We start from the raw sequence: 26,214 nt of genomic DNA, 5'->3' as shown, positions 1-26,214 counted from the left end.
CTGTTGGGACTTGTTTAGTTAGTTATTTCCCCTTAAGCTGCTAAATTCCTTCTCGCTTATTCCAGTTTCTTTAGATGAGTATTAAAGCTAAGTGACATAAATCTTACTCTGATATACTAAATACCTCATTATCTCTTTACCTGACTGTCCACATATTGTCAGGCTTTCATCAGTTCACAGGCTGAAACTTGCAATATCTTCTTTGGGCTGTTTGAGACTGATTTTAAACTTTCCCAAACATCAAATTGAAATACTATTGTGTGTTACTCGGCTTGAGTCAGTTGTAGCATTCTCATCTCTCGATCAAGAGGGTGTCGGTTGAAGACCTCCACTGCAGACCTTGACCACATATAATCCAGACTGATATCCCAGTTTGTACTGAGGGAGTGTTCATTGCACGAGTTAACATCAACAACAACAACTTGCATTTGTATAGCGCCTTTAACGTAGTAAAATGTCCCGAGGCGCTTCATAGGAGCATTATCAGACAAAATTTGACACCGAACCACATAAGGAGATAATAGTTCAGGTGGATAGGTTTTAAGGAGCATATTAAAGGAGGAGAGATGGAGAGGTTTTGGAGGGAATTCCGGAGCTTGGGGTCTAGGCAGCTGAACATTCGGCCGCCAATGAGGAAGTGATGGAAATCTAGATGCTACAACTGGCTTCTATATTTTTTGACTAGGGAGAGTAAAAATCAGCGAGGGTTCCTGCTCCTACTCAGTCAGTATTCACTGGTCTATTGTGGTCAAAGGTCTACCAGCACTTGATGTCTAGGCTCAGATATAAAAATGGCCTTCTGGCCAAAGGACATGAAGGTGCTGTAACCATGAAACTGTAGCCTTAACATAAATCAGTGTCTTGGAAAGAAGGTGGGAACACTGGGAGAATAATATTAAAGAACATGAAAATTGTTTGTCCCATGCAGCCCACTTTTTCCACAGACCATGTGCAATTTACTTTACAATGGATTCTTTCCTACTTGTTTAAATTGCTTCTTTTTTTCAAACTCAAAGTAAGTCAAGAAAAACTGCAGAATACCTCTCCCCACATTCCCAATTCTTTTCCAAAATTGAGTGGTGCAGGTGTTCAAAAATTCAGTTACTATGTTAAATAAGAAACCGTTTTTCGACCACATATGAGTTAGTGATTGAATAGCTGAAATGAACGACAGTATGTTGCTCCTGGTTGATAAAGAATTACTGTTGTATTAAGATCTCTCAGCTAGAGAGCCACAGTGATTATATCTGTGAGTAATAGTCATGGAAAAATATTACTTCTGAGCTTCTGTCACCAAAGGAATTATGATCTTCCATGAGAAGTACTTTTCTTTTGCTCTCAAAATATGTCTTCTTAAATTTTAAGTCTAACTGCTTGAAAATAGCAATGCCAATGATGGCTCCTAGTGAGTTAATGTTGCAGTGTAAAGAGAGAGCTGCTTTATTAACCACTCTTTCTATTTCAGCAACTGCTGTTCAAAAATTTGTCATCAGAAGTCTTAAGCGGGGTAAATGTTTGCTATATGCCTGAGAATGTTTGGTGTTTAAGGATGATTTTGAAGTGTTCGTGCGTTTATTTTCATGTGCTTATTTTGAACATTTGAACTGCTATGAAATCTTCTATTTTGACATTATTTCTACTAGAAAATGCAAAAGCACTTGAGGCACCATGAAAATCTATTTACCTCTTACTATGTGGGGAGCACTTTCTTGTACTGCATTATATAATTGAGCGGTGCAGGTGTTCAAAAATTCAGTTACTATGTTAAATAAGAAACCGTTTTTTGACTGCATATGAGTTAGTGATTGAGTAGCTGAAACTAACGTCTGTATGTTGCTCCTGGTAGAGAGGGCTTTAAACTAATTAGTGGGGGGGAGGATTCAGGTGAGCGAAAATTTAAAAAGCCAAAGAATAAGGAGAAGGCAATAGATCAGGGTAGCACTGGGGGAAATGAAAACCAGAGCGTGCCAGGAAGGGACAGAATGTATAAGAACATAAGAACACAAGAATTAGGAACAGGAGTAGGCCATCTAGCCCCTTGGGCCTGCTCCGTCATTCAACAAGATTATGGCTGATCTGGCCGTGGACTCAGCTCCACTTACCCGCCCGCTCCCCGAAACCCTTAATTCCCTTATTGGTTAAAAATAAATCTATCTGTAATTTGAATACATTCAATAAGCTAGCCTCAACTGCTTCCTTGGGCAGAGAATTCCACAGATTCACAACCCTCTGGGAGAAGAAATTCCTTCTCAACTCGGTTTTAAATTGGCTCCCCTGTATTTTGAGGCTGTGCCCCCTAGTTCTAGTCTTCCCGACCAGTGGAAACAACCTTTCTGCCTCTATCTTGTCTATCCCTTTCATTATTTTAAATGTTTCTATAAGATCAACCCTCATCCTTCTGAACTCCAACAAGTAAAGACCCAGTCTACTCAATCTATCATCATAAGGTAACCCCCTCATCTCCGGAATCAGCCTAGTGAATCGTCTCTGTACCCCCTCCAAAGCTAGTATATCCTTCCTTAAGTAAGGTAACCAAAACTGCACGCAGTACTCCAGGTGCGGCCTCACCAATACCCTATACAGTTGCAGCAGTACCTCCCTGCTTTTGTACTCCATCCCTCTCGCAATGAAGGCCAACATTCCATTCGCCTTCCTGATTACCTGCTGCACCTGCAAACTAACTTTTTGGGATTCATGCACAAGGACCCCCAGGTCCCTCTGCACCGCAGCATGTTGTAATTTCTCCCCATTCAAATAATATTCCCTTTTACTGTTTTTTTTTCCCAAGGTGGATGACCTCACACTTTCCGACATTGTATTCCATCTGCCAAACCTTAGCCAATTCGCTTAACCTATCCAAATCTCTTTGCAGCCTCTCTATGTCCTCTACACAACCCGCTTTCCCACTAATCTTTGTGTCATCTGCAAATTTTGTTACACTACACTCTGTCCCCTCTTCCAGGTCATCTGTGTATATTGTAAACAGGTGTCCCTGTGGCACACCACTAACCACCGATTTCCAACCCGAAAAGGACCCATTTATCCCGACTCTCTGCTTTCTGTTCGCCAGCCAATTCTCGATCCATGCTAATACATTTCCTCTGACTCCGCGTACCTTTATCTTCTGCAATAACCTTCTGTGTGGCACCTTATCGAATGCCTTTTGGAAATCTAAATACACCACATCCATCGGTACACCTCTATCCACCATGCTCGTTATATCCTCAAAGAATTCCAGTAAATTAGTTAAACATGATTTCCCCTTCATGAATCCATGTTGCGTCTGCTTGATTGCACTATTCCTATCTAGATGTCCCGCTATTTCTTCCTTAATGATAGCTTCAAGCATTTTCCCCACTACAGATGTTAAACTAACCAGCCTATAGTTACCTGCCTTTTGTCTGCCCCCTTTTTTAAACAGAGGCGTTACATTAGCTGCTTTCCAATCCGCTGGTACCTCCCCAGAGTCCAGAGAATTTTGGTAGATTATAATAAATGCATCTGCTATAACTTCTGCCATCTCTTTTAATACCCTGGGATGCATTTCATCAGGACCAGGGGACTTGTCTATCTTGAGTCCCATTAGCCTGTCCAGCACTACCCCCCTAGTGATAGTGATTTTCTCAAGGTCCTCCCTTCCCACATTACTGTGACCAGCAATTTTTGGCATGGTTTTTATGTCTTCCACTGTGAAGACCAAAGCAAAATAATTGTTTAAGGTCTCAGCCATTTCCACATTTCCCATTATTAAATCCCCCTTCGCATCTTCTAAGGGACCAACATTTACTTTCATCACTCTTTTCCATTTTATATATATAATAAAGATAAAGGTGAATCAGAAAGTGGGGTCGAAGCAGGAAAAAATGGTAAAAAAACATTTAAAAGTTGTTTATCTGAATGCACGCAGCATTCGTATCAAAGTAGATGAGTTGACGGCACAAATAGATACAAATGGGTATGATCTGATAGCCATTACAGAAACAGGGTTGCAAGGTGACCTGGACTGGTAACTAAATATTCAGGGGTATTTGACAATTTGGAAGGACAGACAGAAAGGAAAAGGATGTGGGGTAGCACTGTTAATAAAGAATGAGATCAGTGCATTAGTGAGAAACAATATTGGCTCAGAAGATCAAGATGTTGAATCAGTTTGGGTGGAGATAAGGAATAATAAGGGGAAAAAGTCACTTGTGGGCGTGCCCTCTAACAGTCGCTAGACTGTTGGATGGAGTATAAATCAAGAAATAATTGAGGCTTGTAAAAAAGGAACGGCAATAATCATGTGCGATTTTAACCTTCATGTTGATTGGACAAAGCAAATTAGCCACGGTAGCCTTGAGGAAGAGTTCAGAGTGTATCCGGGATAGTTTCCTTGAACAGTGCGTTGCGGAACCAACCAGGGAGCAGGCTATCTGAGATCTGGTACTGTGTAATGAGACAGGATTAATAAATGATCTCCTAGTAAAGGATTCTCTAGGAATGAGTGACCATAACATGGTTGAATTTCAAATTCAGTTGGAGGGTGAGAAAGTTGCATCTCAAACCAGTGTCCTGAGCTTAACTAAAGGAGACTACAAAGGTATGAAGGCAGAGTTGGCTAAAGTGGACTGGGAAAATAGTTTAAAGTATGGGCCGATTGATGAGCAGTGTCAGACATTTAAGAAGATATTTCATAACTTGCAACAAAAATATATCCCAATGAGAAGGAAAGACTGTAAGAGAAGGAATAACCATCTGTGGCTATAAGGGATGGTATCAAATTGAAATCAAGGGCATACAATGTGGCCAAGACTAGTGGGAGGCCAGAGGATTGCGAAACTTTTAAAAGCTAGCAAAGAACGACTAAAAAAAATAATAGAGAGGGAAGAAAGATTATGAAAGTAAACTAGCACGGAATATAAAAACTGATGATAAGAGTTTCTACAGGTACATAAAAAGGAAAAGAGTGGCTATAGGAAATGTTGGTCCCCTAGAGGATGAGACTGGGGAATTTTAATGGGGAACAGAGAAATGGCAGAGACGTTGAACAAATATTTTGTGATGGTCTTCATGGTAAAAAAACATCCCAATAGTGGATAATCAAGGGGCTATAGGGAGGGAGGAACTAAATACAATCACTATCACTAAAAAAGTAGTACTCGGTAAAATAATGGGACTAAAGGCGGACATGTCTCCGGGACCTGATGGCTTACATCCTAGGGTCTTAAAAGAAGTGGCTGCAAAGATAGTGGATGCATTGGTTGTAATAAACCAATATTCCCTGGATTCTGAGGCGGTCCCAGTGGATTGGAAAACCACAAATGTAACGACCCTATTTAAAAAAGGAGGCAGACAAAAAGCAGGAAACTATCGACTAGTTAGCCTAACATCTGTTGTTGGGAAAATGCTGGAGTCCATTATTAAGGAAGCAGTAGCGGGACATTTGGAAAAGCGTAATTCAATCAAGCAAAGTAAGCATGGTTTTATAAGAACATAAGAAATAGGAGCAGGAGTAGGCCATACGGTCCCTTGAGCCTGCTCCGCCATTTAATACGATCATGGCTGATCCGATCATGGACTCAGGTCCACTTCCCTGCTCGCTCCCCATAACCCCTATGAAAGGGAAATTATGTATGACAAATTTTCTGCCGTTCTTTGAGGATGTAATGAGCAGAGTGGATAAGGGGGAACCAGTGGATGTGGTGTATTTGGATTTCTAGAAGGCATTTGATAAGGTGCCACATAAAAGGTCACTGCACAAGATAAAAGTTCACGGGGTTGGGGGTAGTATATTAGCATGGATAGAGGATTGGCTGACTAACAGAGAGTCGGGATAAATATGTCATTTTCTGGTTGGCAAACAGTAACTAGTAGGATGCCGCAGGGATCGGTGCTGGGGCCTCAACTATTTACAATCCCTATTAATTACTTGGATGAAGGGACCAAGTGTAATGTAGCCAAGTTTGCTGATGATACAAAGATGGGTGGGAAAGCAAATTGTGAGGAGGGCACAAAAAATCTGCAAAGGGATGTAGACAGGCTGAGCGAGTGGGCAAAAAATTGGCAGATTGAATATAATGTGGGAAAATGTGAAGTTATCCACTTTGGCAGAAAAAATAGAAAAGCAAATTATAATTTAAATGGAGAAAACTTGCAAAGTGCTGCAGTACAGAGGGACCTGGGGGTCCTTGTGCATGAAACACAAAAAATGAGTATGCAGGTACAGCAAGTAATCAGGAAGGCACATGGAATGTTGGCCTTTATCACAAGGAGGATAGAGTATAAAAGCAGAGAAGGCCTGCTACAACTGTACAGGGTATTAGTGAGGCCACACCTAGAGTACTGCACACAGTTTTGGTCTCCGTATTTAAGGAAGGATATACTTGCATCGGAGGCTGTTCAGAGAAGGGTTCGCTAGGTTGATTGCAGAGATGAGGGGGTTGACTTATGAAGATTGGTTGAGTAAGTTGGGTCTATACTCATTGGAGTTCAGAAGAATGAGAGATGATCTTATCAAAACATATAAGGTAATGAGGGGGCTCGACAAGGTGGATGCAGTGAGGATATTTCCACTCATAGGGGAAATTAAAACTAGGCGACATAGGCCTCAATTTTGCCCAGTGAATATTTCTGGAGCTGAAGCTTAGTTTAAATATTCCACAATGTTGGGGTGCCGGAGTCGACTACCAGCGCCAGAATGTTTGGCGCCATACATTCTAGCACTGGTGTACATTGAGAAGTACCATACGCGCCATTTCGGGACATAAGGCCAAGTTTCCTCATTAGCGATATTTTTCAAATCGCCGCACAGACACTAGAAACACCTTCGGAAAATGCCTTACCTGCAGTTAAAGAAAGCTGCGCTGGCACGTTCCTATCCCCGGCCGAAGGGATTCCCTGGCTATTTTAGATAAACTTTATGGAACTTTAAAAATAAAACATCAACTTTATGAACTTTAAAAATAAAACAGATAAAAGAAAATGTATCATTAATGCTACTCCTTTTGATGATAGAACTGTAAGCATTCAAATAAAAAATAAATCTTCATCACCTTTTCCATCGATGTCCCAAGTGGCCCAAAATTTTTTAAGATGTTCCTGAAATCCTGGGAAGCCTTCTAAATCCACACTGCAGGCAAAAGCATCAGATATATAGGAGTCTTCAACCGAAAAACATCAAGGGCAGCCTTCTCCCAATCCTCCACTCAACCGACTCGACCTGCTGCTATCCCCGGCCGAAGATCCTCCATGCATGCGGCCTGCTGCTATCCCAGGCCGAAGGTCCGCCACACAAGACAGTGCAAGACACTCCAGACACATAGGAAACCATCATTGATTTTTAATAAAGCGTGGACATTAAATTTTATTTATTAAATAATCTCCCTAAAATTTTTTATGTTGTAATAATGCTTAGGTGGACAATAATAAACAATAATATATTTTAAGGAATCTTAAATTAGCATAAAGATGTCTTTATACAATGGAATAGGGTCTGATCAACCTCATAAGTATGTTTTGTACCTTGTTTTGAAGCTTACCTCCACTCTTGCCTTAGCCCATCAACTGATCCCCTAATGTGTACCTTGTTCAAGTCCAGATTCAACTATTGCAATGTTCTTCTAAACGGGCTTGCATCCTCCACCTTCCTCAAACTATAGTTCATCCAAAACTCAGCTGCATATAGTCCCGCTGACCCATCACCCCTACATTGGATCCTAGTCCAAAGACGCCTCCAGTTTATAATTTTCAGCTCTATTTTTAAATTCCTTCATGACCTCAGCCACTCTAACACTCTAACCTCTTCCAGCCCTAAAATTCCCACCAGAACTCTACATTCTTTTCATCTCTTGACCCACCATTGGCAGCCATGCCTTAAGCCGTCTAAGCCCCATGTGCAGGCATTTACTCACTGAACCTCTCCACCTCCCTCTCCTTCTTTAAGACCCTCACAAACCCATTTTTTTGACCGTGATTTTTGTCCCCCCTCCTAATGGCTCCTTTCTCGGCTGGATGTCCGTTAAGGTCTGAGTACACTTGTGTGAAGCACCTTGAGGCATTTTTAAATGTTAAAGGCGTAATTTAAAATATGGTTGCTGCATTTAAAGCTCCTTTACAATAGGATTTGCCTAATGACAACTTAATTACCAATCAGCTGTTCTTAACGATATCAACATGTCAACGGATTCAACTTGACACTTGACATGTCAACATGTCAAATGGCCTCATTCCTTGTGACCTATACATTTAAATGGAACAGGGGCATGTTCTTGCACTAAGGTGTTCATGGATTTAGACTGGGTTAGGGTCGCTGATAAATACACCGTGGTCCTGCATTGCAATGACCCAGAACAAGTCAGGATCCATGAACACCGTTGTACTCGAACCTGCCCCTGTATCATTTAAACCCATAGGTTACAAGCAATGAGGCCATTTGGCATGTTGAGTCCATTCCTTTATCCAGAAATATTTAGTAGTGCTGCATTAAAAAATGAAATGCAGGAGTCAGGTTAAAAGTCCAAAATAGATATGTTTATTAAACATTTGTATAAAACAGTTGTTCTTAGCTTGACATGACTTATCTTTAAACTTTCATAACTTTAAAAACTTTAATGAATTACGTGGCAAACTTTCAAAAGAATAAACAAGCCATCTGTCTTCCTCCTTAGCGCTGTGCGCGCCACTCCTGCCCAAGTAGATGTCGCTACCCCTACGTATGCCCGTTGTTTTAGACTTCTGCTTCCTTGGCCCCATTCACCCGAGGTTTAATCTGTATTTTTTCCGGCGCGGAGTTTCTTGCTGTTGGGTTACGACAGGGACAGAGCCAAAATGTGTCATTGTGGGTTCCTCTTCGTAATCATCCTCAGCCTCTGGATCAACCCCTGATTTTGGTGCGGAGTAGAAAACATTTCTCGCATCAATGACAGCTGGGTGAGCCCCCCCTATTGCTGCTACCACTGTCATCTATCCCGAAAGTCTTTCCATCTGTAATGAAGTCCCGCAATTTCTCCCCTCACTTCATCCATTCCTCCAGCCAGTGTTGCTACTTCATCTCGTAGTCCCCCTAACTCTACCCTCACCCCACTGAAGTTTTCTGGGAGCAATTGCGATTGTTGGATGTTCTCCCTGCTCATCCCCACAAGATGTTCTCTGAATCCTGTGTTTCTGCATCAGCTCTCATTTCCACCCTCCTTTGACATCTCGCAGGTGTGGCTTGCTGCGAAACATTGGGACCCGCAGATTCAGACAGCACACCTAGAAATGTCCCGTCAGTTGATTCACTCATGAAAGGGCTTGGAATCCTCGAAGGGTTCAGCATCTCCAAATCCAGGGTAACCATCTTGTCGTCGACATCTTCTTGCTGCCCATCATTCTCCTGATTTGGAATATCTGGAGTGGCGGTTTCCTAAACATGCTCTTCTTCAACTTTAGGTGCACCCTCTGTCTCCTCCTGATGTGCAATATCTGCGAAACAAAAGATAGATGCTTGGTTAGCAGCATTGAGGAAGGAGAAGCGTACGCAGTACGTAACATTTAGCCAACCCAGACTGTGCCATTTGCAGGGCTTACCCTCTATTGGAAAACTGGGACCAGCTTCTGCGTTGATGGTTGGTATTCTCCTGTAACATTTAATCATATACGCTATTCTATGGCTGTCAGTCGCAGCCTACTTGGCGGACCTCCTCCAGTTTGTGACTGTTCTCGGTTGATCTGTGACACCATCTTCTGCAAAGCTGAAAATGGAATCTTTTAAGAGAGAGTCCATCTGAACACACGCGCACACACACACACACACGGATCACATTTACAAATGTTATTGCAGTGCATAAATATAAATATATTTTAAAACCTAAATAAATCTAAATATAAAATATTACTTACAGTCTTGTCCGAGGTCATGCCACTTCTTTTTCAGCTGCGCACCGGTTCTCAGGGTAATGGACGTTCCATTAAACTCGACTGTCCCAAACTTTTGCGAGTACAGAGGGTTTAAGTTTCTTTTTTCCAAAGCTCCCCGTGTTTTCAAGAACTTTCCATCTACTCTCAATTAAGTCTGCCAGGGACTCAATTTCTTCCGCGAGAAGTCTTTTGGCCCTTACAGCTTCCTCTTCTCCATCTCTGCCCCTTTCGCCTTCTCTGTGCTCTTCCCTTGCAGCCACCTCTACCACCAATGGATACTCAATGGTGATCCACACAGTCCCCACCCGTACTGATTTCTTACTATTGTTTTACTGCGCATGTGCAGATTTTTTGGCAGATTTTTTTTTTGATGTACACATATGCAACGCGCATGCGCAGTGCTTTTTTTTTCTTCTGCGCATGCGCGTTACCCATGTGCAATGAGTTGGTCGGTTTTTTTGAGTGCATGTGCGTTTTAGGCGCACACACGAAGCACCACCCCCCGAGATCGACTCTGGTAGCGCCGGCACGACAGAATGCATATGTTTGCAGACAACTTGCGATTTTTTTTTTCCAGCGCAGACGGTCCACAACGAAATGTGCGTACAGGTCAGTGTACGCCTTTATTTTTTCTTGGGGAAAATTGGGACCTATGTCTCAGAATAAGGGGCTGCCCATTTAAAACTGAGATGAGGAGCAATTTTTTCTTCTCAGTGCGTTGTAAATCTATGGAATTCTCTGTCCCAGGGAGCTATGGAGGCTGGGTCATTGAATATATTTAAGGCGGAGATAGACAGATTTTTGAGTGATAAGGGAATAAAGGGTAATGGGAAGCGGGCAGGGAAGTGGAGCTGAGTCCATGATCAGATCAGCCATGATCTCATTAAATGGCGGAGCAGGCTCGAGGGGCTAGGTGGCCTACTTCAGCTCCTATTTCTTATGTTCTTATAATGATTTAAAAATGATTGGTTGTGGAGAAATTCTGTTTTTATTGCATTTTTTAATCTTTTGGACAACAGGCAAGCAAAACAACAGCATTTGCTTTCCTTGACAAGGATCTTTGCATGTGTTTTTATTGTGCATACAGTACTAGTCATTGTGTGTTGGTTTTCACTGTGTGTCAATATCTATATTGATTAAATAGACAGCATGGATCCCTTCAAATCCTTGTTACGTGATTCTAGTCTCTATTTTTCTTTCAAATTATGTTATGATTAAAATAATGAACAAAATTAGAATTTTTGCGTTTACCTTTAATTTAAGATAAAGAAAGAGGCCATCGCTTTAACATTTTGGGCTCACAGAAAGATCAAAATGGCCCCTCAACAACAGACATGTATAGCCATGGCCTGACTGTGATTGAAGACATTGCTAGGAAACTCCTGAATCAAGATGAAGTAAATGCAGTTTTGCGGCACTGTAAGCAGGTATTTCCCTTGAGCAGTATTTTCATTCACTGCAATCACAGACTACCACTGCAAGAACAAACTATTTCTGCTCAATCATAAATATAAAATCAGCAACATAGCATTACACTGCTGAGTAAGGTCAGGAAAAATTCGCTGCAAATATTTTCAAAGGAAAAAATACATTCGTGCTATGGAATCTATCTGCTGCAAAATGTACTTTTGTAACTGCCTATATATATTCTGTGGAATGTAGAAACAAATATTTAATACATCCTTCCCTCCAAAGTGCACCATGGGGCAGATTCCTCTGTGGACTACTTGTAACAAAATTATAAATGCATTCTTTATAAAGGTTTGTGATTTTGTTATGCACAGTGTACAGAAGTACTCTTATCCAAAAATATTCATAATATTAAGAGAGAAAATTTCACCGGCTTTCTTAATATTTAATCTTCCACTAGATGGCGTTAAAATATTATTTCACACATTACTACAGAGAATTACACAGAATTGCAACAGAGAAACAGGCCTTTCGGACCAACCAGTCGGTGTTGGTATTTAGCGTGAATTCGAGCAGTAGTCCTAATCCCATGTGCCTGCCAAATTCTCATACCCCTTTCCTTGAACCACTAACATTTTTGTGATTGTTGACATGATTTCGAAATTTTCTCGGAGTTGCTCCTGCTCTGCTGCCATAACTTAGCCGGAAGTGAAGTGGAAACTGCGTTTACACACACAATTGGAATTTCAGCCATACTTCCAAGTTACAATGGCAGAACTGGAGCAATTCTGAGGGAATTCCTGGTCACACTCTCTTTTTCAATCGCTAACTCCATTAGTGCAGTCCACTGCCATACAATTCTCTGTGTAAAAATGTTTCTCCTGCTCTCTGTCCGAAATCACATTTAATTTATAGCTATGGTATGGTACTCTTGTGCTATGGTATCGGACTTTATTGTAGCTTAGATATATATTACAGGTAATACATCATTATTCAACATCTCATTCACAGTACTTTGTGCTTTAAATAAAACTGAAATATGAATGTTGTTTGTAGTTTGTTTCAGGTGGTGGAGTGGAAGATCTGGTACGGCCTCTACTTTCTATATTAGATAAACCGGAGAAGCTGCTGATACTGAGAGAGATCCGGTAATAGGAATACTGTAATGTCGGATCAAGCTCCATTAATAATGCAACCATTTTAATTCCCCCATTATGTGTAATAGAGGGCAAAAATATTAAATAATGATGATTAATTTGAGGAGAGGAGAACCATTGTATACTGAATGCATACACATTTCGCTACATTAAATTTCTCAAACTTTAATGAAATAATGGACGAATTATAGAATATCACAGTGTGTTGATGTAGCAGTGTGCCATGCCACATAGTGGTAAGACCAAATTTAAACTCCACATATGATGACTTCCCAGTCATTACAACAGAGGGATATAATTTTGTTAATATAAAACTACATTCTCTGTTATTCTTGCATTGCCTTTAATCTCCATCCTTTTATTAAAAAAAAGAAATGCATTTTCTTCCCTTCCCTTTGTTTGCCTACATGACAAGGGTTACTGTACTTCAGCGTAATTCATTGTATATGAAGCAATTTGAGAAGTTTCTGAATAAGATATTACATAAATGCAAGTCTTTCCTTATCCCTCCTTTCATCTCCCCACAACATACATCATACTCTGGCTAAGGAGATTCTGTAACTGGCTGCTTAGAGGTCCATGACCAAGAGTACTTAGCATTGGATTTCTTTCTTTCACAATGGGGAAGTGCCTGGTGTTGGACCATCTTCTGACAGTATAACTGAGGTTGGGAACTCGCAATATCTTCAATTTTATCAGATCTGTGATTAACTCGAACACCCTTTGGTGTTCTTTTTGAGATACTTTGCTTCAGAGAATGATTGCTCTTGCTGATTTGTTTCCCCTATCTGAGATGCCATGCTGTGCTGCCACATAGTGCTCTATCAAAAGACCTGTTTGAGAACACTCAATGTGTCTCAGAATAAGGGGCAGCCTATTTAAAACTGAGATGAGGAAGAATTTCTTCTCTCAAAGGGTTGTAAATCTGTGGAATTCTCTGCCCCAGAGAGCTGTGGAAGCTGTGTCATTGAATATATTTAAGGCGGAGATAGACAGATTTTTGAGCGATAAAAGAATAAAGGGTTATGGGGAGCAGGCAGGGAAGTGGAGCTGAGTCCATGATCAGATCAGCCATGATCTTATCAAATGGCAGAGCAGGCACGAGGGGCCAAATGGCGTACTCCTGCTCCTACTTCTTATGTTTGAATGTTAATATTTGGTTGTAAGCGAGCCATGAGATATTCTCTATCGCTTTTCAATAAAATATGTCAACGGCTAACAGTATACGAAGGAGAATTTTAACTCTCAGCAGGTTTTCGGCAGGAAACCACAAGTTTTGCTTAGATTCCTGCCCGCCCTCGGCAGGATTTAACCACCGGGCCTCGTTACATGCCGCTGGGCAACTTCCTGCCTGGAATGGGTGTGAGGTGGATGAGAAGCAGCTGCTGGCCTGTGGAAATTTGTCCACCCACTGGCACTCGGTTAAAATGCAGACCTGGGTTCTGGGTCGGATCTCGTGGTATGGAACGGGTGTGGGGGATGGGGAGAGGTGGGGTGGAATCCGGGGCAGGGAAGACTTAAACATTTTTTGTGCGTCCCAGAGGAGCACCAACACAGCTAGGTTGAAGTTGAAGACAATTCTTATCCACACACACAAATGTAACAACTACCCATATATTGGTATAAGTAAACTTCCACAATATATCTGACCTTTTCCTAGGAACGTTGCATGTTGCACACATCATTGTTGAGTTTTCCTTGTTTATTTACAGGTGACAGAGTAATAAATTAAGATAATTATATCTTCATAGTCATTTTGACCCAAGAGGAGAATGGCTTTTGCAGGTTGGTGCAGAAGGCATTGCACTTTTAAGGAAGGATGAAACTTGCATCTATAGAGCATCTTTCAAAACCTTCTTCCGTCCCAAACTTCTTCACAGCAATTAATTACCATGACATGTAGCTACTTTAGTAATGTAGGGAGACGGGGCAGCCAATTTGTTAATGATGGTTGAGGGTCAAATGTTGGCCAGGACAAGGGAAGAACTCATCAAATAGTGCCATGGGAGCTTTTACTCCCATCTGAGAGGGCAGACAAGGCCTCAGTTTAATGTCTCATCCAAAAGATGGCACCTCCGACAATGCAGCACTCCCTCAGGAGTGTCAGCCTAGATTATGTGCATACGTCTTTGGAGTAGAGCTTGAAACCACAATCTTATGACGAGAGTGCTACCACTGAGCCACGGCTAACATTATAATGGGTAAGGTCTTGTACTAATGTGGTACTGCATTAAATATTTAAACAGTTCACATGCCAACACGCCTCACCTAATGGTTTATTTTAAATACGTCTTGTATTTGCATAAACATGAAAATTATTAGCCTTGAATTTTTTTGACACAGTAATTAGCAAGAGGTAATTAAACCTGCGTATTTCATCAGTGAAAGAAGTAAGAACCAATTTATGAAAGCGCTGTGGTAATTACAGTAGTGTATAGTTCCCATGAGACAAAGTGCCTGAAGGATTTTTTCTATGTCTAGTTTTGCATTGAAACTGTCTTCTTACTAAGAAAATGGTTTAACTTTGATACTACAGTTCAAATAACTTTACATACAAAAACTCCCTGGTATCCTACAAAATATTAAACTAAACAAATGTTTTTTGTAAAAGAAAAAATTAAGCAGGCTGTTAACGCTATTCTAAGCAAAGATATTTCATTTTTTTCCTCCAATGGAAATGAGCTTTTGCCTACTAACCTTATGTTGCACAATTAAGATACCCACTTGATAGAGCACTGATTGATGCTTTGAGTCTAAGGGATATATGCCACTCAAACTTGTCAGCCACGGTTGAAATTAATTCCAGCGGTGATAGGTGGACTACCTCATTGCAGCAGGAAGTCTTTTCCCAACTAGAAAACTGATGCAGTGTGAAATTGCTCCCATTTAATTCCACCACCCATTGGGTGAGTACGCAGTGTCATTGGCATTAAAATGGTGAAGATTCCTGCAGCCCAGGATACCTGTCTTCAGTCATCCCAAGGGGGCATCGTGAACCCTAGGATCTTTGATGAGGTCAAAGGGAGAATGTTTTTTTCTTTAAATGTTTGCCAGCTTCATGTTTCTGTTTGTGTTTGAATTGAAAAATCCATTAGACCTTGTAATTGATCACCTGGAGCAATTATAAGTGACAAATCTCATCCTAATATTCAGATGACTTCAGAAACTTGTTTGCAACCACCGCCTGAGTCCTGTTGTAAATCTGATTTAATATATTTATTCATAATTATTTACAGCTCCTTATGCTGTCTATATTATTAAAATAGCCTCTGCACACCTCAATAAGGGTCTGACTATTTACCTGATTGTGTTTTTTGTTATCTGTCTTATCTCTAAAGGGCTATCATTGGACCAACTGACATGGGGAGGTTTGACAGTATGGTGATGCCTTATGAACTGGAAGCATATGATATTCTGAAGAACAGAACAGGTGGGAGAGTTGTACAAGAGTGGTGAGAATTGATGTGAGAAATGAGCAGTTACAGTCAACAAGGCAGCTGAAATATGTTGAATTCTTGTGTGATGTCTGGTTGGTATTTGGGGCATAACTTGACTAAACTTGGCTCAGGACTAATGTAGATTATTCAGAATCATCAGTAACCGCCATGCTTTTTAGTTTTGGATGATAATCTGAAGCCGTCAGTGATTTCAAAGGTCTGATTTAAACTCTGGAGGTATTCGGGGGTACGGGGGCCAAAGCAGGCGGTGAACTGTCCAGCCTCCTGAGCATGAGGCCTGGGAGATTTTAACTCGCAGGCCTTATTTACAAGTCCTGACTCTGACTGCCAGCTGATGCCGCCAGGAATTACGTCACTGTGGGTGGGCGGAAGTCACAAATGGTAGGGTGGGGGTGGGGGGGAGCCTGCTAGGAAGTGCGGGTTCTGGAAATCTGCACATTTCCGATGGGGGGGTTACGGGGAAGCCTGAGGCAGATGAGGCCCAAGGTATTCTTGTGGCGTCAGGAGGAGCATTCCTCCTCCTCCTGACCCACAAGGATCCTTTTTAAAAAAAAAAAACACTTTTCACAAAGAGCACTTACCTAGGCCGGGATCCTTGCTGCCACCAACTGCTGCTGGTGAGCCGGAGACCACGGGGAGCTGCAGTTAAAATGCCGTGCGTGTCTCGACCATATAATCAGGATGCAGCACTCATTTAAATTAGACCCCCGCTCCTCTGGGGGCGGTGGCCCTCCTGTGCCTGAAGTTAGATAAGTAAAAATACTGAGAGGCGGGTGCACAACACGAACCCCCTCCCCCATCATCTTATTTTCCTGTTCACAGCGCTTCCGCCGGGCGGGGTTTAAAACTGGCCTTCAAGTTTCAGCATCAGATGAGTACACAGCAGGACCTGAATTTATAATCACTGACAACTCGGGCCTGAAAATGATGCTGTCTTCTGGTATATTGAAGACGCTAATTGCTGCCATTGGCTGAGTGTTTCTTCAGTGAATTCCAGATGCAATATTTCTCCATAAAGCAGTGGAGAAGCCCCTTTTTAATGATAGCCTTGAAAAACAGTACTCTAGATTGAAAGCACAGTAACTGTCCTCTTTAAGAAGATTAATCAATGTGTAGCACCTGTGTAGCACCTTTAACATAGCAACATGTCCCAGGATACTTCACACATGGGGGAAATGGATACTGAGTAGGCATTAGAAGAAGTTGCGAGAGGAAACTGAAGGTGTGATTAAAGATGTAGGTGTTGAGATTGCTTTGGAAGGTGGGGAGAGATGTCAGAAGTATGGAGGGTATAAGGCAAGAAGTGGGCTGGAGGAAGTTGCTGAGGTAGTGGAGCAAGGGTGGGGGGGGCGGGATTTATAAATATATGAGGATTTTGAAATCAATGTTTTGAGGAATGGGGAGGCAATGGAGGTTGGTATAACAGAGGCGATAGAGGAACAGTACTTAGTACAGGATAAGATTAGACAATATAATTTTGTACAAGATGAAGTTTATATGGTATGCAGCACAGTAGTATTGCATTTTTTTAAATTGAAATTTATTTTTTTAAGATAATAACTTTTTTTTAGTGTCTGAAGTCCTTTGTCAGTAATCAGCCCTGGAACAAGTTCTAATGAAAACTGAAAGATTTTTTTTAATAATCCTTTAAAAAATATTTACAAGTATCTTTTATTATTATTTCCAAAGAGTAAATTTTTTAAAAAGCAGGTTGAGAAAATGGTATGTTCCCAGGATTGCTATTTGCTGGCGAAAACATATTTGGGTAGAAATCGGTATGCGTTGTGCCTGTTTTTCGGGCGTAATATGGGGGCGAAGCATACCAATTTAGCAATGAGATGGTCTGTGCCCATTCTGTGCAGGCGTTGGTCCCACTACCAAACCCATGGTGCCCTTTTATAGACGTCACGGGCGGATGCCTAAAACAGGCCTTAGGCCACTTGGATATGTTAATTAGGGGTTGAACACCCGATAATGGATCCCTTTTCAAAATTTGTTGGCAATGTGCGGGACAGGCATTGGGCCTGGAGCAGGAATGCCCTCCTACCCACCCCCTAACCTACTCCATGCCACCACCCCCCCCCCCCCCCCCCCCCCCCATCGGGACTTACCCAAGGGCCATTGCCAGCATTGATGCCTTTGCTCGGTCAAGCTGCCTGTGGAGGCACAACCAGCGGCGGCAGTTCGCACCTCGTCTGTTGATGAGGCCTGAGGATCAATTTCCATCGATCCTCAGGCCTCTCATTGAAAATGGGCCCACATTCATTTCTAGACCATTTAGTTTCAATTAACATGAATATAAAAATATATTAAATAGTTACTGATTAAACACAGATCCATGCATCTAGACAAAAGCTTTCACTGTTTCAGTATAGATGAGGTTATATGGGTATTTCTTCCCTTTGTTTTATTGCTGTATTAATTCTGCAAATTATGTATTAATGTGGTATTATCTTCTCAGCTGCAGAAACAGAATGAGATGTTATATCTATTGCAGAAATAATACCTTAAATTTATATGCAGATTAAACAGGCAAAAATAATTTAACATGGCACCAGGAGCACGTTTTTCCATAAATTGCAATCTGGTGTTATTAAAACATGAATAAAATGGTCACTGAAAAGCATCATAGTGTAATTTATTGGCAAATGGATTCGTCAGTGAAATAAAAATGTGAAAAATGAAAGTTAATTGAAACAAAAACAATCAAATCACATTTCCCCTTTTAGATTGCACTGTTTTTTACATGTTTCTCGCTGATGTCGTCCAACATAAATATTAGAGAAGTTAGTTAAGCTAAAGGAGAACACAGTGCCAGGAGCTGATGGGATACCTTCAAGGATCCTGCAGGGGAATGGAGGAAGAAGTAAGAGGCCCTAGAAATTATGGCCCCAAGTTTCGACATGATTTGCTCCTGATTTTTAGGAGCAACTGGTGTAGAACGGAGCATCTTAGAAATCGGAATTTTCGCCATTTAGTTTGCTTCAGTTCTAGTCAGTTAGAACAGTTTCACTTTGGAACAGAATTTTTTTTTCAAAAGGGGGCGTGTCCAGCCACTTACGACTGTTTTCAAAGTTTCGTCAGTGAAAACTTACTCCAAACTAACTTAGAATGGAATAAGTGAAGATTTTTGTACGCTCGAAAAAACCTTGTCTACACTTTAGAAAATCAGGTGTAGGTTACAAATCAGGCGTAGGGAATGGTGGGGGGGGGGGTTTAATGGGAAGTTTACAAACATTAAACACTTCAGTTTTACAAATAAAGAGCCATCATCAATAATAAATGATAAAAACATCAATAAATCAACCAATAAATCAATCAAAAAAAATTAATAAGAAATATATATTTTTTTAAATCAATAAATAAAACATTTTCTACTTACCGACTGCAGCACCGGGAGCCCTCCAACAGCGTGCTGGGATACCCCCCCCCCCCCCCCCCAGTGTGTCTCTGTCAGTGTCTCTATCTCTCTGTCTGTCTGTGTGTCTCTCACTCTCTGTCTGTGAGTGTCTGTGTTTCTGACAGCGAGGAGAGGGGGAGAGGGGGGAAGCAGGGGGAGGGATGGGGGAGAAGGGGGAGGGATGGGGAAGAAGGGGGAGGGGGGAGAAGGGGGTGGGGGAGGAGGAGAAGGGGAGGGGGGAGGGAGAAGGGGAGGTGGGGGGGAAAGGAGATGGGGGGAGGGGAAAGGAGATGGCGGGGGGGGGGGGAAGGAGAAGGGGGAGGGAGGCTGAACCCGGCCGGCCCGAGACTTCGGGCAGGGCCCGTCCCCAGCACCAGATTTACAGGTAGGTGGCGTTGGGTCGGGTCGGGGGGGGGGGTGGTGGTGGGAGGGAGGTCGGTTCGGTTCGGGTCGGGGGGAAGGGAGGGAGAGGGAGGTCAGGTCGGGTCCAGTCGGGGATGGGGGGGGGGTGGTGGGAGGGGGAAGCGGGAGTCAGGTCGGTGTCGGGTCCGGTCTGGAGGTGGGTCGGGTGCAGTCCGGGGGGTCCGGATCGGGTCGGGGGCGGGGGGGTGGGAAGCGGGAGTCGGGTCAGTGTCGGGGTCGGGTCCGGTCCGGAGGCAGGGGACGGGGGGAAGCGGGAGTCGGGTCGGGTCCAGTCCGGGGAGTCGGGATCGGGTCCGGTCCAGGGGCGGGGGTCGGGAAGCGGGAGTCAGGTCGGGAGGAAGCAAGAGCTGGCTGTGGGAGGAGCCTTATGCACGCAACCCCAGTGAGGTCATTCGGCCAGGGCTAGGGGCTGCGTGCTTCGGCCCCTCCCACACAGTTTTGGGCACCTGGAGCTACTGCACATGCGCGCCCACTGTAGCGCGCATGTGCAGAGGTCCCGGCACTGTTTTCAGCGCAGGGACCTGACTCCGCCCTCTACAGCTCCGGCTGCACTGCGCCGAGCTGCAAACGACCTGCAGGGAGCTGGAGAATCTGGAAGTTTTTTTTAGGCGCACTTTGTGGCGCGAAAAACGGGCGTCCAGGTCGGGACTGCGCCGTTCTAGGCACGGTTCGAAACTTGGGCCTTATATTTCCAGGTTCTATTGAGAATGGCCGTGTGGCAGAGGTTTGGATAGTAGCCAATCTAATACCTATTTTCAAAAAGGGAGACAGAGCTAACCTGGCCAGGTAGTTTAACATCTATAGTAGGGAAAAGTTTGGCATCTTTAATTAAAGATGAAATTATTAAATATCTAGATAACGAGAAAATAATGATAAACAGCCAACACAGATTTCATAAAGGAAGATCATGCTTGACAAATCTGAAAGAGTTCTTTGAAGAGGTGGCAGATATGGTGACTAGGGAATATGCAGCGAAATATGGCATGCACAGACCTTCAGAAAGCTGTTGTCAAGGTACCACACAGGAAACTATTGGAGAAAATTAGCAGGTATGGAATTAGGATAGTAGCAAAGGGCAGTTATTCAGAGTTGTTGAAAGTGGTTAACAGTGTCTCCCAGTGTCAGCATTCCCTCTCTGCCAGTCCCACAGCCCGGGACAGCTTTTTCATTGCAGTGTTCTGTACTAGAGGGAGTAGTGCCAAATTTGCAGACAATACAAAAATAGAAAGCATTGTAAATAATTCTGAGGACCAAAGGAAGCAGCAAGGAGATATTGATAAGGTAATTGGAATGAGCAAAAGAATAGCAGATGGAATCCAATGTCAGTGACAGGTGGTATATTTTGGTTAAAAAAATGAAGTCATAATTATACTTTGAATGGGGGACGGTTGGGTGATATGAAAAAAGCAGAGGGATTTGGAGGTTCAGATTCACAAGAAATGAAGATCAGCACTTCAATTGGATAAGGTCATAAAAAACTCTAATGGAATACTGGGTTTTATGGCAAGAGGTATAGAATGTAAAGTCGAGATGTAACAGTGAATCTATATAAAACTGCAATTGGAATGCAGTTTTGATGCCCACACTATCGGAAGGATGTTGAGACAATTAGAGTGTACAGCACAGATTCACTAGGATGCTGCGTGGTAGGAGGAAGTACAAATATGAAGAAAGACATGAAAAATTGGGACTGTTTACATTTGAACAGAGGCGATTATGGGGTGATTTGAAAGAGATGTTTAAAGTTATGAAATGATGGGACAGGATAGATATAGACAGACTGTTTCCAATGGTTGAGGGATCTAGAATGAGGAGTCATAGATATAAGATTAAATGTAAAAGATTTAGGACAGAGAGCAAGAGAACTTATTTCTACACAGCATGTTGTGAGGCTGTGGAATGCACTAGAATTAATGATTGAAGCATTTAAGAATATATTAGATAGGTGTTTGAAGGAAAGGGGAAAAAGGGACACGGGAACAGGGTAGGCATGTGGGATTAGGATTACTGCGTGGAGGATAAATATCAACACAGATTGATTGAGTTGAATGGCCAGATTCTGTGTTACATTCTCCATGTAAGTTTTTGTAAAGTTGGACAAAAGTCCAACAAATGTTTATTTTTAATAGAAAAATAAATATTCTCATTTTTGAAGACCCTTTCAATAATCAGAAACTTCTATTATTCAAATATCATCATTTATGACTTTATCATTTTCCCTATTTTATTTACATATATTTTCTTTATTCTATTTATATTCTTTAATATAATTAACTTTTTAGTTTACCATATTAATGCCATTTCTATATGAATTTTTAAAGTTAAAATTCGCTGATGGATATTTCCTATACAGTTTAAGTTTTTTAATCTTTTCATTATGTGTTGGATGTGTTGAGTACAATAGAGGAAATGTGCATTGGTAACAGGGTACTAAACAGAATTGTGACCCAAGAATTGAAGATAGAAGCCTTCACGTGGCAATTACTGTGGTGGTGTCAGTTTTGTTTTTCTAGCACAATGCCCAATTACAGTATAGATACAAGGTCTCAAATCCAGCTGTCTGAAAATTGGACATTTTTGAAAAAAATCCCATTTGATTTTCACTAGTCCGGAATCTGAAATTATTGTCCAAAAACCGGTGGGCCGGGCTAGTTATCGGCTTCGGGGATGTGGAGGATCCTCTTGGGAGAAATCTTGACAGATCGAAAAACCGGTTTTTGGTGCATGCGCATCACGCCCCGAAAACCGGCTTTTGCGAGGTCTTGCCAGGTCTATGCTCACTTCGTGGAATTTTCGGCCCATAGATTTTCTTGTCTGAAATCCGGAAAAATCCAAAAACCGGCACAGTCTCAGTCCCGAGGTTGCCGGATTTGAGACGCTGTACCTGTATATCAGATTACTCTTTCCACTTAGAGAAAATGCATCAACCATATTTAAGCTGTATATTTTATACCGTTGATTAATTTATTGTCAATAAAAATCTTCCACCAGGGAGATCTCCAGTACTTAGACCAGCTGACAATGGACTGACCCCAAAGAGACACCTGATCACACCAATTCCAGGTTAGTATCTCGAGACACATAGCTGGAGCCTCCGCTTGCAGTTTAATTAATCTGTACCATCAAAGGGGTAAGAAAGAACAACTTGCAATTATATAGCGCCTTTCACGGCCACCGGACGTCTCAAAGCACTTTACAGCCAATTAAGTACTTTTGGAGTGTAGTCACTGTTGTAATGTGACAAAATGCGTTAGCTACAAGATTTGAAAATGGCGCACAATGTAGGGAGCTACATTCTGCAAATATTGATCATTCTTGATAGCTCCAGTGCTATAATATTGCCCCGAGGGTTACAGAAGTGGCCAATAGCACTCTTGTCCTTCCTGGTTCCGCATCAAACTTAAAAAACAATTACCTGCTTTTTTGATGGCGGCTGCTTGCTCAGCTGCATCCATGCCTTGAAAACCTGAGCAGACCAGGCCCAATATCTGCTCCACGCAGAGCAGCTCACTTTCTCGGATGGGTCCTAAAACATGCGTTAGGACTCTCATTTGCATATACAAGGGGCCTATCCTTGTTTTAGGTGGCTACCCCGGATGCCTGAAAAAGAAGTCTGCGAATAATATGGAATCAGGTATTTTTCAGGGGTCTTTGGGGCACAGGGCATGCCTGGAAAATTGGTCATTTCCCCCCCACCCATCCCATTTTCTGTCTGGTGCAGCAATGGCCAATTTCTACCCCTTCAAATTTTACAGAGTTTTTTTATTCCTTATTGGATCTGATAAATTATGCTTGTAGTTTTAGAGTAGATGTATCTAAAATGTTGACTGTTTTTTACTCTCTGTAGATTACAGAGGTGGCTTTCATCTGAAACCATCTCAAGATTATGAAAAGGACAGAATGATGATGGAGGAAATTGAGAGGCTGAGGATCTCTGCCTCACTGCAGAAAGAAAATAACACTAAATCATTCACAGCTTTAGAAGATGTACCAGTGGATATGTACAACACAGACAGTACTTCGTTTAAATCTTCTTCAGGCAGTCCAGTCAGGTCAAACTGGTTGTTGGCAGAGCAGGATGTCAGTACAACCCGATCTGAGAAGTCAGACAAACAGTCTGGCAATGGCAAAACTGGAACAACCAAATTGAGCCATCACAAAACTAAAAAGGAGAAAGCCGAGAAGGTTAAAGACACGCCATTGTATTCAGTGGTGAACAAACCTAACAAACCAAGACCCCTATTAGACCACGTGTTTGGAGAAACTTTGCCTGTGTCATCCAATAGCAGAGGGCATTTACACAAGGTAAATACAATGACACACGGTCAAAATGACCTCGAGGAAGAACCAATATACGCAGAGATTGATGAATTCTTGGAAAATGGTCATGCAGAAAGGAAGAGCACCAGTGAAGGAATAAAAACAAGATTAGTGAAAAGCACAGAAAATAAAATACAAGAATATGAGCTGGTGACAGTCAAAATCTCCAAGATGAAACAATCATTAGGTATGGACTGCATCTTGAGTTGTCCAGAAACTGATAGAATTATTTCTTAGCTGTTTTTCTTCCATGTTCAGTATTTGTCTCCACTTCTCTCCTGAAGGCACTTGCTCTTGGTGAGATGTTATTTCACATGCACTGGTGTGCTCAACTGTCCATTCTTTACATATGAGCCTAGACACACACACACACACCGAACGTATTTTAAGGGTGCTCGCCAATGTTTCCTTTAATTATTTTTTGGGTGCGCAGCCCACTCAATTTCCCGCGCATGTGCAGTTTTTCCTATTATAAAGCCGCCAAGCAGCCTGTGCGGGAGCTCCAGACTGCTGCGAGGCCACACAGCTTAATGGGAACATTGGTGCTCGCCCAACACAACTTGAACAGCTGTTTACTTCTGTCCTGTGGAGACTGTTACCCTTTCTGACTGGGAGTTTCCACCTGACCGTGTTCCTGTATCTGACAAGTATCTAACTACCGCCTCTGACAATGAACTATTAAATAATTGCAGTGGAAAGGTGAGAACAGACACATTTGCTTCATGAAAATTTAGTGCGCTAACTTATACATATTTAACTATATCAAAACTGCAAAACTTTGGAGATACAGGCATTGGAACACTGGGTAAATGCCCTTCCTGTTGGTTTCTTTGTGCAGGCATTTGTCAGAGGTACAGTTGGTTTTAAAACTGCTGTCCCATAGTTTTTGCAATTTCTGTACTAAATTTTCAGTATTTTGTTAGCACTGTGATACATTATGCATGGGAGGGTTAACATACTTTGTAAGTTATCCGCAGATTTAATCTTGAATTGCATATCCGCTGAATTCTAGTCCTTTGAGTATGAATTGCTCTATGAAATCATAAACATGTACTTTTTGGATACCGTTACAATGTGACTTTGCATAACAACTAGAGCAGTTTTTGCCCTTAAGATTGGAAACACACAGTTGGTTCCTCCCCATTTGAAAGGAACTCTGATGAAAGGTCTATGCTCCAAGCAGTAAACTGTCTTTTCTGTAATTGGCTCTTTGGATTTAGGGAACGGGATGAGAAGGAAGCCTCTGTGAACTGGGGTGAGGAGTGTCTCTGAAAGTATCCACGATAGTGTTCAATTTCTCTGCAGAAAATGACAGAACATCCCTCCAATATTTGCAACAATTTTATTCAATTTTCTGGTGGCCTTGACTATGAGACGAAGGCTCCACACAGTAAACTTGTCTAATTATATGTTTGTAAGGTTATTGCTTGCCTGCTGTCTGGGAGTAGGTAGGTACTGATCTTAAAAGACCATCCTAAAATCCATTTTCAGTCAATACTGTTCGTGCTGTAAATATGTAATTACTGCATGGTGACATTCAGGGGGTAATTTTAGCTCCAAAATGGGTGGGTTGGAGTTGGGTGAGTTGTAAAAAAATGTTAAATTTCAAACACAACCCCAACCTGCCCACTTTCCGGGTTTAACGGAGGCGGGACAGAATGGGGGGTGGGGCGGGGTGACCAACCTGGTCCCAGGAGGTGGGTTGGCCATTTAAATATTATAATGAGGCCGCATGCTTCATTTTTAACCTGTCTTCCATGTTTAACTCTGGCTGGCTATGTTTCCAGGCCTTGGGAAACCCAGCAGATAAAGAGAAGACAGCTTCATGGAAAAGGTAAATTCCTTTACAGCACTGCTTGTGAGCCAGGAGGAACAGGAGTGCTTTCTGCCCAATCCCCCAAGCTTACTTTCTTCCCTGCCATCAGACACCCCCCACCCCACCCCCCTCCCCCACCCACTGTCCTTGGGGAGTGGACCCCTCCTGGGATCAGGGATCAATCAGGCTGGCTTCCGGGCAGGGATTATTTAAAAAATGCATGCTGTGGAGGGGACCAGAACTCCTCCCCCTCACCCCCCGCCACCTGCCAAGTCAATATTGGGGCCTCAAAGTCACGTGTTTGAAATGACACAGAAGCTAGTCAAACTGTAACTACTTTCCTGCATATAATCA

The 26,214-nt window shown here is 42.2% G+C and overlaps 1 protein-coding gene across 1 annotated transcript in view; it reads left to right on the top strand.

Moving 5' to 3' along the window:
- Positions 1–26,214, top strand: part of pdzd7a (PDZ domain containing 7a) — a 108,090-nt gene that overhangs the window by 49,125 nt on the left and 32,751 nt on the right. Inside the window, exons 10-14 of the mRNA XM_070876502.1 lie at positions 11,140–11,303; positions 12,343–12,434; positions 15,782–15,873; positions 22,716–22,787; positions 23,572–24,231. Coding sequence (XP_070732603.1) covers positions 11,140–11,303; positions 12,343–12,434; positions 15,782–15,873; positions 22,716–22,787; positions 23,572–24,231 — 1,080 coding nt within the window. The remainder of the gene's footprint in view (positions 1–11,139; positions 11,304–12,342; positions 12,435–15,781; positions 15,874–22,715; positions 22,788–23,571; positions 24,232–26,214) is intronic.

Source organism: Pristiophorus japonicus, chromosome 3, assembly GCF_044704955.1.
Source record: "Pristiophorus japonicus isolate sPriJap1 chromosome 3, sPriJap1.hap1, whole genome shotgun sequence".
NCBI classification, from domain to species: Eukaryota; Metazoa; Chordata; class Chondrichthyes; family Pristiophoridae; genus Pristiophorus; species Pristiophorus japonicus.
The sequence above is the reverse complement of the archived record's forward strand: the minus strand, read 5'-3'. Positions and strand labels throughout refer to the sequence as shown.